The following is a 16,164-nucleotide window of genomic DNA, read 5'->3' as shown; positions in this document are numbered from 1 at the left end:
TAATGGCCTGTGTATCTTATTTGTGGCATTCTGGTTTCTTTTATGCAATACGAAAAAGTTTTACCTAAATATGAGGGAATTATAAAGCACAACAATATAAAAATGTGCACATAAATGGCTAGTAACTTACAAAAACCTTCCCAACAATATTGGAAATTTCATCTTTAAAAACTGTGCCATTTAAAACAACAAAGGGAGCGTGGAGCACTCCTAACTAATGAAACAGTATATTAACATTTTTTAAAAAGGATTAATAATGTCCATTAACATAAGTATTACAACTTCAAAGACAAGTATTTCTAAAAAGCAAACAACCCACAAGAATATAGAGGCATAAAAACTTTTCTAAAGAGATGACACTTGGAAAAAAAATTTTAACAAAGCACACTTTCATGATAAACGACGGAAAAGAGATCCACTCCCAAAAAGTTTTTCATGTTCATGGAGGTCTTACTAATATGTCCTCAATTGACTGCCAGAAAAAGAGTGACAGGGCCATCTCTGGAATCCAGGGCAAGGTGGAAAGCCCAAATGTCCAAATCTGGGAACTGTGCAGCATTACACTAAAGCATTGTGGCTATTTTTTATGCACTTTAAGCTCACTTTTATTACTTCCAGACCTTTTTCCTCATTAAGGCACAGATATAAAAACTGGGAGCTACTTATGGGGTAGATACCAAATAGTCTGTCTGCTGGTGCGATACAGACCTCCACCTTGCATGCATAACAGCTGGAGAAAAAAGAGCCCTTATTCATCAAATTTAAAAAGCGCTCTCTCATTTCATGCTAATTGTATGGCCTTTTGCATGATATACAAAAGATTGCCTAAGATGAAAGGAATTAAAAAGAAAACTACCAGTCTTGGAGGTTTTTTTTGGAACAAGATTAACTTATTACTTTTTTTAGAGAAAGTAAATGACTGAGTAATTCAAGTATTACATTTATTTTCACAGAATGACCTTTACAGGTTTTATTATTACCAATGTCTCTCCAACTGCCTCTTCCTGCCCAGCACAATGTGACTTCATTTTACTAAACTCAGTGCTCTAAAACCCTTCACGTTAGTATCAAACAGTTCATAAATTAAAGAATTTAAAATAAAGTACATATAGATTTTATATGTTTTCTTTTCCCAAAGGAAAGAGAGATTGATTACTCATAATTCTTGCTTCCCACTCCTGCAGCATGTAGGTTCTGCTTTGAATGGTTTCTTACAAAAATTCATTTTTGGTTATAGATATTTATTATCAATAATGATATGTAATAATATAATGTGACAGTATTATTCAAGGGCTGTAAACAAGATGATGAGCCATGATAATTTGTGACATAGCATAAGTTATGGTATATGGTGATATCTGAATTGGGTCTTTGAAAACCTGCATGAATTTAGATTTATGTTGTTATAAATATCAACCAATTAACAACCATGTAAAAGCCATCAGGGGAAGAGGTGGAAAGCAGAGAAACAGTAGGTGCAGTTCATTCATTTGGGCACAAAGCAGCATTTATCCCTTCCAGAACTATCTATCAATTGCTATCAGTCAACTCATTCAGATTTGGCAATTGGAAAGAACAGCTGCTTCAAGGTGCAGCCCTTGAAGAAAGCAAAAGAATGATTGGGCTTCCCAGACTTCCAAAAGGTTTGACTGTTCAAGAGATTAAAAGGTGACTCAAACATGCTAATAACTAAAGTTACTATCCATACCAAGGATTTTTAACCTATTAAACTGGCATTGTCCAGTAAAACTATAAGGCAAACCACATGTATAATTTTAAATTTTCTGTTAGCCATAGTAAGAACATTAAAAGAAACAGGTGAAATTAATTTTAATAATCTTTTCCCCCCAACTCAATATATGTGGAATATTATCATGGCAACATGTAATAAACATAAAATATTACTGAAATATTTTACATTTCTTTTTTATACTAAGTCTTTGAAACCATGTATTTTGCACTTATAGCACATCTGAATTCACACTACTAGTCGATTCCAAGTGCTCAATAGCTACATGTGGCAACTAGCAACCACATTAGACAATGCAGTCAAAATTTCACAAACTTGGGCGGGGCGGGGGGGGGGGGCTTTACCCTTAATTACTACCTAATGTTTACCTGCAGGTCAAATCTTAAGCCACTTGTGAGGTTACTTATTCTTTTTGTTAATAAACTCAGTAAAAGCTATACGACTAGAAACAGGGATTGAATTCTAAGAGGTCATGCCTAATTTTCATTAATAACAATTATCTATCTATTAAACTACTTGTTTTACATGGCCATATTTCTGAACCTGCCACAAATTTCAGGAGTTTGCGTTTTTCTGAGGATCAGCCACATTACCCAATATTCAAGGAATTTTCCCCATCTTTACCATTTGCTGCTTGAATAGTGTTCCAAAATAGTAAATTATGTAATTCCTAAATCTAAACTGGTTTATGACTAATTGGTAAGAATCATGGAGTTTCCTCATGAAAAGAGTTCCAAAAAATCAAGAAAAGAATAACTACGAACAAATGAGTACCTAAAAACACTAAATTCTAGGCTAATAAGCTCTTCGGCCCTTATGAAACTACAAAGGACCGCTTAAGGGCTTGCATGCAAAACCAAAACCCAACAAGCCATCTTCGAGAACTGAAGCAGGGATGATCATTAGTAGAGAAATAAATGCCAGAGAGATGCCAGTATTTAGTCCTCAAATATGAATAGTCAAAACGTAAAATGTTTAATATGTTTTTCAAAATGAATGCCATTTGTATTCTTCTTCTTGCACATTTATTGTTAGAAAACTTTAATTTCAAGTTTGGGTTTTGACTTGACTGACAATTCCAGCCCAGTTCTAATATATTAGAAACCAAAAAGTTAGTGGAATTATACGTTTTATAATCAATACCAAAAAAGATCTTGAGATACAAATAGAATGTTCCTCGTACTCACTTATATTGAGATTAATATATTTAACTATGTCAGAAAAACTAAACATTCTCATTATGCTTTTATCCATAATTTATCTATAATTTAGCCTGTAATTCTCATATTATTCTCTGATCTCACTCTCTCCTCTAGCTCCAACTTTCTGGATTAGTAAAACTCCTCACAGCTCTTAACTAGATTAAGGAAAGTAGTAGTATGGTTAACTGATTCATTTGGTTAATTGACGGTTAGCTTTGTGATGCCCTAAAATTTGCTTGAAGGGTGACTGCCTCACTTACAGCCTCCAAACCTGATGTTCAATTATAGTCAACTATCTTGTATGACCTTGCACTGATGAGCTTTCAGATGTACAATACAACTTTTTTTTTTTAACCACAAATCTTCAACAGAGTAATAATCTCCAATTTTTTAGACATGGAGAAAAATGCTTAACAGAGCCTTGCCCAAAATAAGTCTTTAAGAAATATTTATTGAAATAAATAAAAGGGTCTGAGAGTTCAAATTGCACTTGGGTAAAAAACTAGGAAATTATAATCCATTAGCCAGACTAATCAGATTTTAGTTAGGCAATGATAAAATGCAGTTACTCATCGGATCGTCTGATGACTAAAGAACACTATACCAGAATCTGAATCCACTTTTCTTTCACAGCAAAACTACAACCACTTAAGTTGAAAGCGCAGACTCCAGTTTTGGTTTTCAATGTCAATAGACATGAGGCAGAGGTTTTAAAAAACAAGTAACACTCACGGAGACCTATCCCACTAAAAATGGTGCACCTCTTTCTGGTCTGATTCAGTGGTCCTTTTACACAACTGTGATTTCTGAGGGTTTTTGGAGGTCTGGTGTGCTAGTGTTGAAATTCTCTTTCATTCACTTTGGACTTGTAGGTTCACCCTAGAACAGGCTACACAGGTACTAGCTAACTGAAAGGCTACAGTGCTAGGTACAGAGAACACAATGATGAATCACCAAGTAAGACAACTACATGGTCAGATCTGTGGCAGACAGACTGAATGAGAGTAAGACTAGGGATCAGGAAGCTACTTCAGAAACTCTTCGCAGTAGTCCATTTGAGAGACAGTAAGGCCTGAACCACTGCAGTTGTAGTGGTGAGGGAGAGGGCAGGACAGATTAGTGAGGTAGAACCAAAGTGATCTGGTGATCAACTGGGTTGAGAGTGGAGAAGAGGAAGAAAGGGAAGATGAATATTGGATAGACTATAAACAGTTTCTGATGCAGAAATCCTGTTTTGCTTTTAGAGGCTTCATTTTTCCAACAATAAACATGAGGAAATAGAAACACCCATAGGTGATAACTGGATTCTGTTTGAAGGCAGAAAGGCTTTGAGTAGTCAAAGAGAGCTAGGAAATAAAGAAGGACCATTTACTTATTATTTTTTGAATCTACAATAAGTATGGTGCTGGTAGGAATTTTACATATATTATCCCATTAATTTTTACCAGTGAGGTAGGCTATCTTATCTACATCCTTTATAGAAGGTGCTGCCAAGTCTCAGGAACATCAGTTTCCCAAGGTCATATAACCAATAACAGTACCAGACTGACCACAAAACCTTTGCTTTGCTTTTCTGAAAAATCTGTACCCTAACTTTGCAAAGTGTAGCAAAGTGCCAAGTGAAAAATATTTCCCAGGTTCCTGTGCCATTAGGGGTAGCCTAGTATATGAAACATTAGGGCCCAGAACTCTGTTAAGAGATTATTTGTAAAGTTTCTAGACATAGGTAGTTTTATTCTCTCTCAGCTATCTCCATTTTTCCAGCTTCCTGGAAAATAGGTATGATGGCTGGATTTACAACAGCTATATTGCAGATGCGAGGAAAAGATCGACTCATAAAACATTAGCCTTGACATACTTGACTTCCTGAAATAATACTTCTGTCACCTTCCACCAGACTTCTCATCACATGCAAAAAATAAAGCTCTAAATTTAAGCCACTGTCTTTCAGGTCTAAGTCTCATCTGAGCCAATTCCTGATTTAATCTCTTCAACTTGACTTTGGCATGAGTATCAAGATGTCAACCACAATTTCCTTCCAATTTAAAAAGAAACCCTTAATGAGTGTCAAGTATGTCAGATACTGTGTATACAGACATGAAAATAAATATTACATATTGACTCATTTAATTCTTACAGTAACCCTGCAGGGTAAGGAGTGTCATTCTCATTTTAGAGCAAAGGACATAAATATCTAAGAGGCTAAGTACTTTATCAAACATACCATAGTGATACATGGCGAGCACAGTGGTCTGTCTGATGATAATGTTCACATTCTAGCAGCTCTCCATGCTACTGCAGTTCTATGAACTCACTGCTGTGAAGAACCATCACTCCCAAGACAATGTCTCTCTAAATTAAGTAGTACTTCTCCTAGCTCTTCCATACTGATATCAAAAATTCAACTGGGAAACCGTCTAAAAAGTGTATCTAGGACATGAAAAAAACAGTGTGTACGGCAGGAAACCATGAAGTGGCTGATGTGGCAAGTAGAAAGAACTGCAGATGCCTTAGGTACGCTCTGCCTGAAAGCAGCTGGACGGAGCTGATGATCTGGAAAGGAGACTCCTTTCAACAATGACCTGAAGAAATCATGTTTAACTGGAAATCAGTGTGTGCCTGAGGCATGGGAGAGAGAGATTAAGAAAGGTGTCCAACGTCACACACATTTTCACAGTAAAACAACTCATGATTTTATCGCGTATAATTTTTGAAAAGAGGAGTGAGAGAGAATTAAATTTGGGAATTACGTATATCTCTTATAACCTATTTAAAAAGCACACTTTAAATGTAGGCTTGTTTTATTATATAAATATACATATATATGCATATTTTAACCCTTTCTTCTACACCATGAACCCAAAGCAGCCAACAAGAAGATTCACAATAAATTTAAAAATCCTAACCAGGAAAAATACAAAACAGGAGCATGAGATAAGGGGAAAATAAGGTAGGCAGATATGGATCCTAGAGAATCCTAAAATGAGCTGTATATTTAGGTCTGAGCTTCCTCCTACCAAGGGAAAATGGCACCAAAAAAAAAAAAAAAAAAAAAAAAAAAAACTAGGTACAGAAGTCACAGTGGCCAGGAGAAAAGGAAAGTATTACTGCCTCAGGTGAAACAATATTTTCTGTTAGCAAGAAAACAATAAGAAATCAGAAGACCTAAAAGGGACTTCCCGCAGGGCAACTAGGTAAGGAGTGGACAATGTGTTGGTATTTCCTCCATAATAACTGTCATGGTCTCCTTCACACAACAGTTTCGTACAATTATTCAGTCAGGCTGAAAACCAGTTCAGGGAAGGCAGTGTGGGAAGGACTGGGCCAACGAGATAGGAGCATCAGCTCTCTGATGAGCGAGCTTGCTCTAGTAATAAGTCCCAGAATATCTGCATGAACAAAGAAACAGCATGTTCTTCAAATTATTCTCCAACCGAAACCGACTTAAGAAGTAGGATTATGCAACAGTTTACTGACTCTTTTCAGTTCAGAAGTTCTGAGAAAGTTTTCAGGGGCTTTTTATTATTATGTAAATGGTACTTCAGTCCACTGGCACTGTGCTCTTAGGTGTAGTACTTATATGCCAATTTTTTCTCTTTCTCCAAGAGGCATAAAAAGGCAGAGAAAACCTGGGTTGCTATTACTTAAAAAAAAAAAAAAAAAAAAATTATGGCTTTTAGCTTTTACGTGAGGCGGTTCTAGTACATACACTTTCTATTATATACCTGGTGTTAGAGAAAATTTATGAATTCACACTGGGAATGATTTTTTAACTAATTTAAAATGTGATCTGCGACATTAAACAGTCCTTGAATGGGTAGAAATTAACGTCAATTATTAACTGGTTAGGAATGAACACAGGAGTTTGAGAAAGAAAAGGAAAGAAAGAAAGAAAGAGGAAAGGAAAGGAAAAGAAAAGAAAAGAGAAAAGAAAAGAAAAGGAAAACTGACGCAGTAAGAAATGGGGCCTGTTAGTTTGGGAAAGAAATGTAAAATCTATGTAAATTTAGCTGAGTTTAACTGAGGTGTAATTTTTTTCTATATATTTGTGTTGGTGCACTCTCATAAGCATATTCACAAGAATCCTCAGTAAGGTACAAAGTGGAAATACTCAGAAAATGCCAATTAGGCCAAGTACATACCTGCATGCCAGTTTTTCCAGTGTATGAAGAGTCAGATGAAATTTATCCTTCCAAAAAGAATCTCTAGTTGGGTGAAGACAACATAAATACGGTTGTAATTTAATTTAAACTCTCTACAGAGTCACAAGAAGTTACGACTGTAACCTGAACCAAAGAGGGAAAAATAAGGACCATTTGCTACTAATTAAAAAACAGGGGATTAGAAAAAAAGATGGCTGTGGGAAATAGGGAACAGTTGTTCTCCCAACATGGACCTCTCACCCTGCTGATTTTGTGGTTTTCTAAACTACAAAAGTGAAAACTGGGAAAATGACAACAAAATTACTACCAACAGATAAACGGAATATTCTCTATGGTTTTTAAAATAATAGTTTATAAATTAGAGACAGAAAACTAGATTTGCTAAGCAAAAAGCTAATATTTCCACATTTTAGTTTCTTCTTCTAAGCATATACAATAAAACACACATAGTGGACCTCATGTAGCTCCCTACAATGCAATTACAGTTCCAGTTCCTTGATACTAATTGCAATCAATTGCCATGAATCAACAGATGAGGAGGCGGTTAAAGTTACATAACTTTTTAACAAACTAAGATTGCTCAAGTTAAATAAGTATCAATGTGGTCACTTTAAAGTACCTAGCTTCATCAAGCAGAGCTACAAAAGCAGCAGGTTAGTGGGTTTCTGGCAAGGAATAATTGGTGCTGAGCAACAGACTGTATATGAGCAGAAACATTGCGTAAAACTCACATTACTGGCTCACCCACACCATATGTGCATTTTGGATGGAAACAGGGGCAGCTCTCATACAGCCTTGCATAGTTTGGCCTTTTCTGGCTAGGATGAATGAACATTATGTTTCAGTGTACTAGTTCACCCCAGTGGAAGCCAGAAAATACCAGAATTATGACCTCTCAATTCCAATTTTTTCCAGCAAAACTGAAGCCAGGACAAAGGTGGAGCGGTAATGAAAAGATACAAATCTGAAGTTATGGGAAATATCTTTACAAACTCTGATAAACATGCCTCAAGTGGATTCATCTTGCCAATTTTGAGCCATCAGCAACCCATGCCAATTTGTCAAATATAAAAGTAAAAAGTTGATAGATCTAAAATAATAAAGTATTTTCACTGTTCTTTACCCATGGCCAGATTTATCATTTCCCCAAACAGACTTTATAAGCAGGAGTAAGGATCTTGGAAGCGGTTTTTGTAGTCTGACAATTTACCTGCAAGGACTTTTGGGCAATTCCTAACAAGCATGAAACCTGATTAATCAATACCTAAAATCTTCATCATGCAGCAGGTTCCCCCTTTCCCCTCACCCCCCAATCAAAGTAGCAGTATAAAGGCTGGCATTTGGTGGCAAAGTTCCAATTCACTTTCCAAAGAGGTAAAGAGCCAGGACTTCTGGGGAGGAAAAGATCTCAGACACTGCATCTAATCCCCCTACTTCATTGACTAAGAATTGAAGTTGAAGAGAAGCTTAGCAACTTGTCAGAGATCAAACACTTGGTGAGCAGAGGAATCCAGCAAAAAAGTACCTTCTACTATATTATATGGCCTAGTAATTCAAATGAAAATAAAGACTGGAGAGACACATTCTACAAAATCTTTTTCCCAAGATCTTTTTCTTGCATAGGAAGAGACACAATCAAAGAATTAAATTTACCATTTAAATGATATAAACAGTGCAATGATCCAACCATGCTTCACTTCCCAGTAAATCAGAAATTTGGAATGGTTCTATATTAAGAGAAACAAAAAACAAAGATCCTTGTACTCACCTTGGATAAAATTTTATTCTCATAAACTGTCAGAAAGGAAGAAATTAATATCTTCACACTAAGAGTCTCAGAATCACAGATATAGAGGAAAAAACAAGATTTGTTGACAAGCACATGTTCAAATTAGTAACCCACAACCTTTGTCAGGCTGGAAATATGACTTTATAACTGATACAATGACACTAACAGGCAGATCAATGAGAAAGTTTGGGCCACGTGATTTCCAGTTAGATGTGAAAAATAACCTCCAAGTCATCTCACTCTTCTCCCTGCTGGAAAGGCCCCTGGCAAGAGGACAGATGTTTTGACAAACCACGATCAGTTATGATGCTCTGTGATCAACTAAGAGATCTGAAGCCTAAATAAGCCAAGGCAGGGAAGTACCACTATATCTCCTTAAGATCACCCTCAGCCGACGGCTCCACCATTTTTACTGCCGTACAAAAGAGTTTTTCTGTTGAGCAAAAATGGCCCTTGAATAAACACATTGTTTCCTCACCACCAAACTTACTATCGTTTAATACTTAAGCAAGAGTTCCCACTGTGGTACTGTGGGTTAAGAATCCAGCTACAGGGGCTCAGGTCCCTGCAGAGGCATGGGTTCAAACCCTGGCCTAGTGCAGTGGGTTAAGGGATCTGGTGTTGCAACTGCTGTGGCACAGGCCACAGTTGCACCTGGACTCAATTCCTGGCCCAGGAACTTCTATATGCCGTGGATGCAGCCATTAAAAAAATTTCTGTTTTAATTAAAAAATAAAAGATATACTCATTATAGACTAATTGGAAAATCTTAACACTGAAAAGTATGATTTAACCCAAATATCTATCATCCCAAAGGCAACTATGCAATGTTTTTATGTATTACATTATCTTTTTTCTGCCATTTTCATACAGCAGCAATCATATTGTAAATACAATTTTGTACATCAAATTACTAACTGACATTAGGAAAGTCTTTATATTTTATTAAAAAAGCAATCATAAATTTTATTTATGAAAACAGAAGAGTATTCCATTTAGTGGATTGCCATCTTTCTGCACATACAACTTCTTGTGGTATTTATTTAAAAGATTATTTTCTTAGAACAGAATCCCAAAAGTGGAATTACTATCAAAATATATTAACATCTTTATGGCTCTTGATAATTATTGCCAAAATGCTTTCCAAAAATGGTTGTACCAATTTAAATTACTTTCAATATCAATACCCATTATACCTGTATTTGGACTATATTTCCTGTGAACTAACAGTTTTATAATCCTCTTTATAACCCCAATAATTTAAATTTATAAATTTATATACCATTATACTAAAAAATCCTTCAAACAGAAATCCTGACATCTCGTAGGTGATTGTTTACTATTCTTGAAAGTATTCTTGAGAATCCCCTACCCATCCTTCATTCTTCTCTACACAGAAGTCAGTCTTTAATAGGATAATCTTATACCCCCTTTTAAGGAGTGGTAACCAAAGTCTCTCCATCATGTGGAATTTAAAAAGTTCAAGGATATTTTCATTCATTTTAATGACTATCTAAAATAAAAGAACAAGGAAATTAGTTCTTACAGAGTCTGAAGACTCCTATAGCTTTGTTAAAAACATAAGGAAAGTACAAAAACACATTAGAAGAGGAGTTCCCATTGTGGCGCAGTGGTTAACGAATCCAACTAAGAACCATGAGGTTGCGGGTTTGATCCCTGGCCTTGCTCAGTGGGTTAAGGATCCAGCGTTGCTGTGAGCTGTAGTGTTAGGTTGCAGACACGGCTCGGATCCTGCATTGCTGTGGCTCTGGCGTAGGCCAGTGGTTACAGCTCCAACTTGACCCCTAGCCTGGGAATCTCCATATGCTGTCGGAGTGGCCCAAGAAATGGAAAAAAAAAAAAAAAAAAGCCACACATTAGAAGAAAAGTGAGCATTTCATGAACATGTACATTCCATACCTTTTTCAAAAACTCAGTTTTGTTCCCTAAATTACTGAACTATGAATTTCACACATAATTCAACAATTTAAAAAGAGGGAAATAAAAAATTACAAATGCTGTGTACAAGACCAAGACACGTGCTCAAATGACCTGAATAATACAAAGCCCTCCAAATCCTTACTGTACTTTCCAGGGATTCTAATATTATGAATTTAATGATCTTAATAAACACTTTGCTGTTGTTACAACTACCCTTCTTACTGTTTTTGCAACTGCTGTCTATTAAATTTCCTAGGACTAATTGGCTGTAAGATTATTTTAGGTCTTCATTAAAAAATTTATATTAAACATGCAATAAGCTCCTTCAGTTAACAGAAGTTAGAGGGATATTAGTGTCACAGTTTATTATTATGAGTAATTTCTGTGTCTTCTGTCAGTATAACCACCATGGTATCTCAACACCACCAGCTGATAATAATCTTTATAAATCCTACTTTGCAGCTATACCATCTGTTAGTTATTATTTTATATGTGTCTCCATATGCATATGTGAATTAGTTGTCACTCAAGACAAATATACAAATGGAATTGTGGTTTGTGGGGAGTTTTTTATTAGCCTGTTTTTGTATTTTGTTTCTTTAGGCCAGTGAACTAAATAAATAAACACATTCCTTAGTCTTGGAGACCAAAAATAAATGCAAATTTCAGTTATACAAATACAACCTGCCAGTCATAAAATAAATGTCATGGGGATACAATGTACAGCATGGGGAATACAGTCAATAATATTGTATTAAATTTATACAGTGACAGATGGTCACTAGACTTATTGTGATCATTTCACAGTGCATACAAATGTTGAATCACCACGTTGTACACATGAAACTAATATAATATTGTATATCATGTCAATAAAAGAAAGAGGCTGGATAACATAAATATAAAAATAATTTTTCTAGAACAAATAAAAGGAATTGAAGTTCATCAAACACAATCTAAAAGTACCTGCTAAAACTGGCTAAAATTAATAGTCACCAAAACTGGATGTAATTATATAAAAAAACTGAAATTTACATATTCATTGCTTTCAAAATATACCTACAAACCAAAAAGGAATAGGTCCACTAGTATATTAATAGCTAATGTGGTTCCAGTTTTCTCAATATGAAGCACTTTCAACAACAGAAGATTAGAAAATAGGACTAATTACTTACTTGTAATGTTTATTCCTTGAAAAGTTGAGTCATAATGACAAAAATTCAAAATCAGGCCCCCCCATTAATCTGTGGGTTTATCTCCCTGAACTGTTAGGTAACCAGTCTCCTAGATTAGCAGAAGGCAATAAATAGCTGTCATGTCATTACTATTCACCACCAAAATTTACCCAGAAAGGCAACAAGAAAAAAAGAAGAAACAGAAGGAGGAAGATAATCTTCCAACGGGATAATTAGCTCCAAATTATCACTTTTTCCCCAAGTACTAGAGTCTAATGACTTTAATTTTAGTAAGCCCAAACATGGGTTTATTAGAGTTTATACACCACACACCCCAAAACATGATGAATTCTGTTAAAAGTCATCAATGACTCTTAAAACACAAACTGAAGCACAAGCTGTGAGAAGCCACATTTGATGAGTAGATAGTTCACTGTATCCTTAAGTTTTCCTATTTTAAGTGATGATGCTTTGGGATCATATATAGGGAAAACTGAGGTACAAACAATAGTAATTAATTAAAGTCGTCACTGAGAGAAACCCTAAAACTTTTAAGAAAGGGGCATGAAAAAGAGAGACAAACATACTAAGAAATTATGATTTCCTGGAGTGAATGCTATATTATTTTCAGTTTCATGAAGTTAAAAAGTCCTATTAATTACTTAATGAAATAAATATGCTGCTTTTCATAGAGCCTTAAAATAGGTCACAATCCAAGTTGTAAAAATTAATTTATTTGATGCCCAAACCAGATCTCCTTTTTTGAATTACCTTCTATCTAGATGTTAGAAATTCCATGATGTCAGTGAGAAAGCTGTACTTGGAGAAGAAAGACAGTTTTGAAGTATACTTGGGCTATAAAGTATAAGGGAAAATATCACAAACTACTTAACTAAATATTTTAACTGCCACTAAAACTACAGTATAGCACAGGCCAAATTCTATTAGTGCTTTTTTTTTTTTTTTAATACTTTATCATCTGTCACTGAAATTCATGCATGTAGTCTCAAACCATGATTTGCTTCTTTCTGTATATCTAAAATGTTTCCTTCCTTCCATCCTTCCTCTCCCTCTCTCTCCCTTCCTCCCTCCCTTCTTTCTTTTTTCTTTTTATGGCTGCCCCACAGCCACAATGACACCAGATCTAAGTCACATCTGTGACCTATGCCACAGCTTGCAGCAACACAGGATCCTTAACCCTCTGAGTAAGCCTAGAGATCGAACCTGCATCCTCACAGAGACAGGGTCAGGTCTTTAACTCACTGATGCACAATGAGAACTCCTAAAATGTTCTTAATGAAGGATTTCATTTCCCAGGAGTTTTTATTAATCATATTAATTAATATGATTATATTAATCATAAAAATTAATCACTAGTTAATTTTTCTTTTATAAATAGGAAGAAAAAATTTTTCATGGTTCAAAGCTCACCTTAATACCTGAGGCTTTCTTGATTCTTTCTAATGACATTTCTTCCTCCACTGAAATCTTAGTTATCTTTGTAAGTATGGCGTTTAAGACACTTATTCTCTCCACTTTACATTATAGTGACTTGTGGAGTTTTCTGATTTTCATGAATAGACTGAGAATGTCAAATTCTATAAGTTAGAATCATGGAGTCTTAGATATCTTTTTATCTCTCCACCTCATGTTCAAAAATCCCTTGAAAACAGTGGGAAATCTAGATGTTTATCTGAACTCACCAAAAACTTTATTTGGGGATACAAAGCCAAATAAAAGCCACCTTCTCCAAAGAATCCTTAGAAAAATAAGTTATATTTTAGCAACTGAGAGTGTTAATTTTTTTTTAATTTTTTATTGGGGCATAGTTGATTTATAATGTTGTGTTAGGTTCAGGTGTACAACAGAATGAGTTATACATATACATATATCTATTCTTTTTCCTCATAAAGGTTATTACAGAACACTGAGTAGACCTTCCTGTGCTATACAGTAGGTCCTTGTTAATTATCTATTTTAAATACAGTAGTACATATGTGTTAATCCTATCCTCCCAATTTTAAGTGTGTTATTTTTAAGCTCTATGGAACTCATACTAATTTGCCAAGTATATTTTCATGACAAGTAAGAGTTCAACATTTCTTATACAGCCATTAAAAATGAAAATAATGCAAATCTTTCCTGCTAGGTACAAAAGTTACAGCTTCTTAATCATAAGTACATCTTTTAAAAAACTAACTGAAAGCACTATACTTTGCCTTACTCATGTATTAAGAGTGCCAAACACAATCTGAATTAACAAATTTTTCATGGGTAACTCCTAAGAAATATAAGAAAAACTTTTTTTTTACAATGAGCCAAAAAAAAAAAAAGTGTGTTTATAATGTGAGATGGAAAATAAAATTGAGTGAAGAGATTTACTCGTAAGACAGCTTTTGCAGAAGACCACTCGTTATTCCTGTAGCCATCTAGAAATCATGGCCCAGCATCTACATTACACCATATGTGTCTCCCAGTATGCTTGTGTCAAAGGTTGTAAAGCTAATGAAGGTGGAGTCTCTACCTTCCAGGAACTCAATAGTGAAGTCATAAAAGACAACACAAGTAGTACAAGGTCCCTGAGGTTATCTCTGGCTGGAACAGCAGGTAAGAGAGTTCACAATGGAGGTGACATTTGAACAGGGTTTTGGTTGTAAGCTTTATTCCGTAGCTTTCAAGACATTTGCGGTCCTGATGTAACAAAACCTGCAGTTATTTTTCAGAACGTGATTTGGGAAATAAGTTGCTCATCCAGGAACAGTATAGTGGACAGATGAGGGTGGAGTATAAGGAGCCAGATTTGGAAGATATTTGTAAGGTAGATTCAACAGGACTTGATAACAGATTCGATAAAGGGGATGAAGACAATGATAATTTTAGGACTTTAATTTGTCAAGACAGATGTGGATGTTCAGTGAGATCTACATGATCAGTTAACAGGTGTTTACTGAGCACCTTCTATGTTCCAGACACTATTCTAGGCTCACAAAGTCTGTTTTCACTGTATCAGGGGAGGCAGTCAATAAACAAGTGGATTACCTGATACAGTGATAAGCTTAGTGGATAACATAAAACAAGGTCATATGAAAGTGACTAGGGGAAGAGACACTTTAGCTGAGGTCACAATGAAGAGTGACACTGGAACTAAGACCTGAATGATGAGGAGGCAGGCAACAGAGGCTCCGGTTAAAAAAGGGGTAGCAAATGCAAAGGCTGAGATGGGAAAGAGCCTAAACAATTAAGGGACAGGCAGGTAGCTGGGGGATGGGGATGGGGTTAGGAGTGTGGAGAGAAATGGAGTCAGAGGGCACGTGGAGCTCCTTGGAGCCCACTCTGAGGAACTGAGCATAACTCCAGTTACTATGGGCAGCCAGCAGGTTTTAAGCCAAGGAGTGGTGTGATCTGATTCCTATTTCTCTCTGCTGTGAGGAAAATGGACCTAAAGGGGAAGAATGGAGGCAAAAATAATGGCTGAAAGTAGAGGCTTAGGGTTCCAGCAGTGCCCATGTTGAGAAGGGGTCAGAGTCTGGATATAGAGGAAGAGGTGACAGGACTTATTGGTGGAACTGCATGCAGAGTGTGGGGAAAAGCAAGGAGATGGGGTCCAAGGAGGGTGTGATTCTAAACCACTATATGGGGTGGGGCTGTTCAACAGAGATGGTGAAATCTTGAGCAGAGAGAAGCCTCAGGGTGGTGAGGCCAGGAATCAATAGTTGTGTGGTCAAGTAAAGGCTGCATTGCCTAGAAATTTGTATGTGAAGTGGCAGGTAGTTGGACATAGTCTAGAGATCAGGGGAGAAGTCTATGTGGAGATAAACTCTGGGGGTCATGAGACTCTTCAAAGAATTTAAAACCATGAGCCTGGATAAGACTCATCTTGCTGATCAAGATGGATTATAGGGGACAGGAAACATGCAGCAGTGTTTTGGGTTTTGACTTTTTAAAGAAGAGGAATAATAAATCCTATTTTGGACACTTCAGGTGGAGATAAATGATTATTTGGCTTTTCTGCGGTGAATCACACTAGCCTCTGAAAATATTTTAGGATTCTCCTCTTTTGCTGTGACTTAACCCTGTCATCTCATTTGGAGTCTTCCTATTTCCTGTTTGTTATATCAGTAAGCTCTCTGTGCCCAGAAACCAG

The 16,164-nt window shown here is 36.0% G+C and overlaps 1 protein-coding gene and 1 long non-coding RNA gene across 9 annotated transcripts in view; one reads left to right on the top strand and one right to left on the bottom strand.

Moving 5' to 3' along the window:
- Window positions 1-16,164, bottom strand: part of UMAD1 (UBAP1-MVB12-associated (UMA) domain containing 1) — a 222,536-nt gene that overhangs the window by 56,640 nt on the left and 149,732 nt on the right. For 2 of the 8 annotated variants that reach the window (XM_084977108.1, XM_084977109.1), the window contains one exon: window positions 7,095-7,157. The exons of the other annotated variants lie outside the window; for them this stretch is intronic. In XM_084977108.1, the coding sequence (XP_084833234.1) occupies window positions 7,095-7,100 (6 nt within the window). In that variant the 5' untranslated portion in view covers window positions 7,101-7,157. The remainder of the gene's footprint in view (window positions 1-7,094; window positions 7,158-16,164) is intronic. 8 annotated transcript variants of the gene reach the window in all.
- The window catches only part of LOC110262233 (uncharacterized), a 156,210-nt gene that overhangs the window by 138,171 nt on the left and 1,875 nt on the right, over window positions 1-16,164 (top strand). The window lies entirely within an intron of this gene.

Source organism: Sus scrofa, chromosome 9, assembly GCF_054392235.1.
Source record: "Sus scrofa isolate SSC_HxYL_T2T_F1_AM1 chromosome 9, Sscrofa_HxYL_maternal_Yorkshire_Landrace_v2.0, whole genome shotgun sequence".
NCBI lineage: Eukaryota > Metazoa > Chordata > Mammalia > Artiodactyla > Suidae > Sus > Sus scrofa.
Note: the sequence above shows the minus strand (reverse complement) of the source record. Positions and strands in the feature narration are given on the sequence as shown.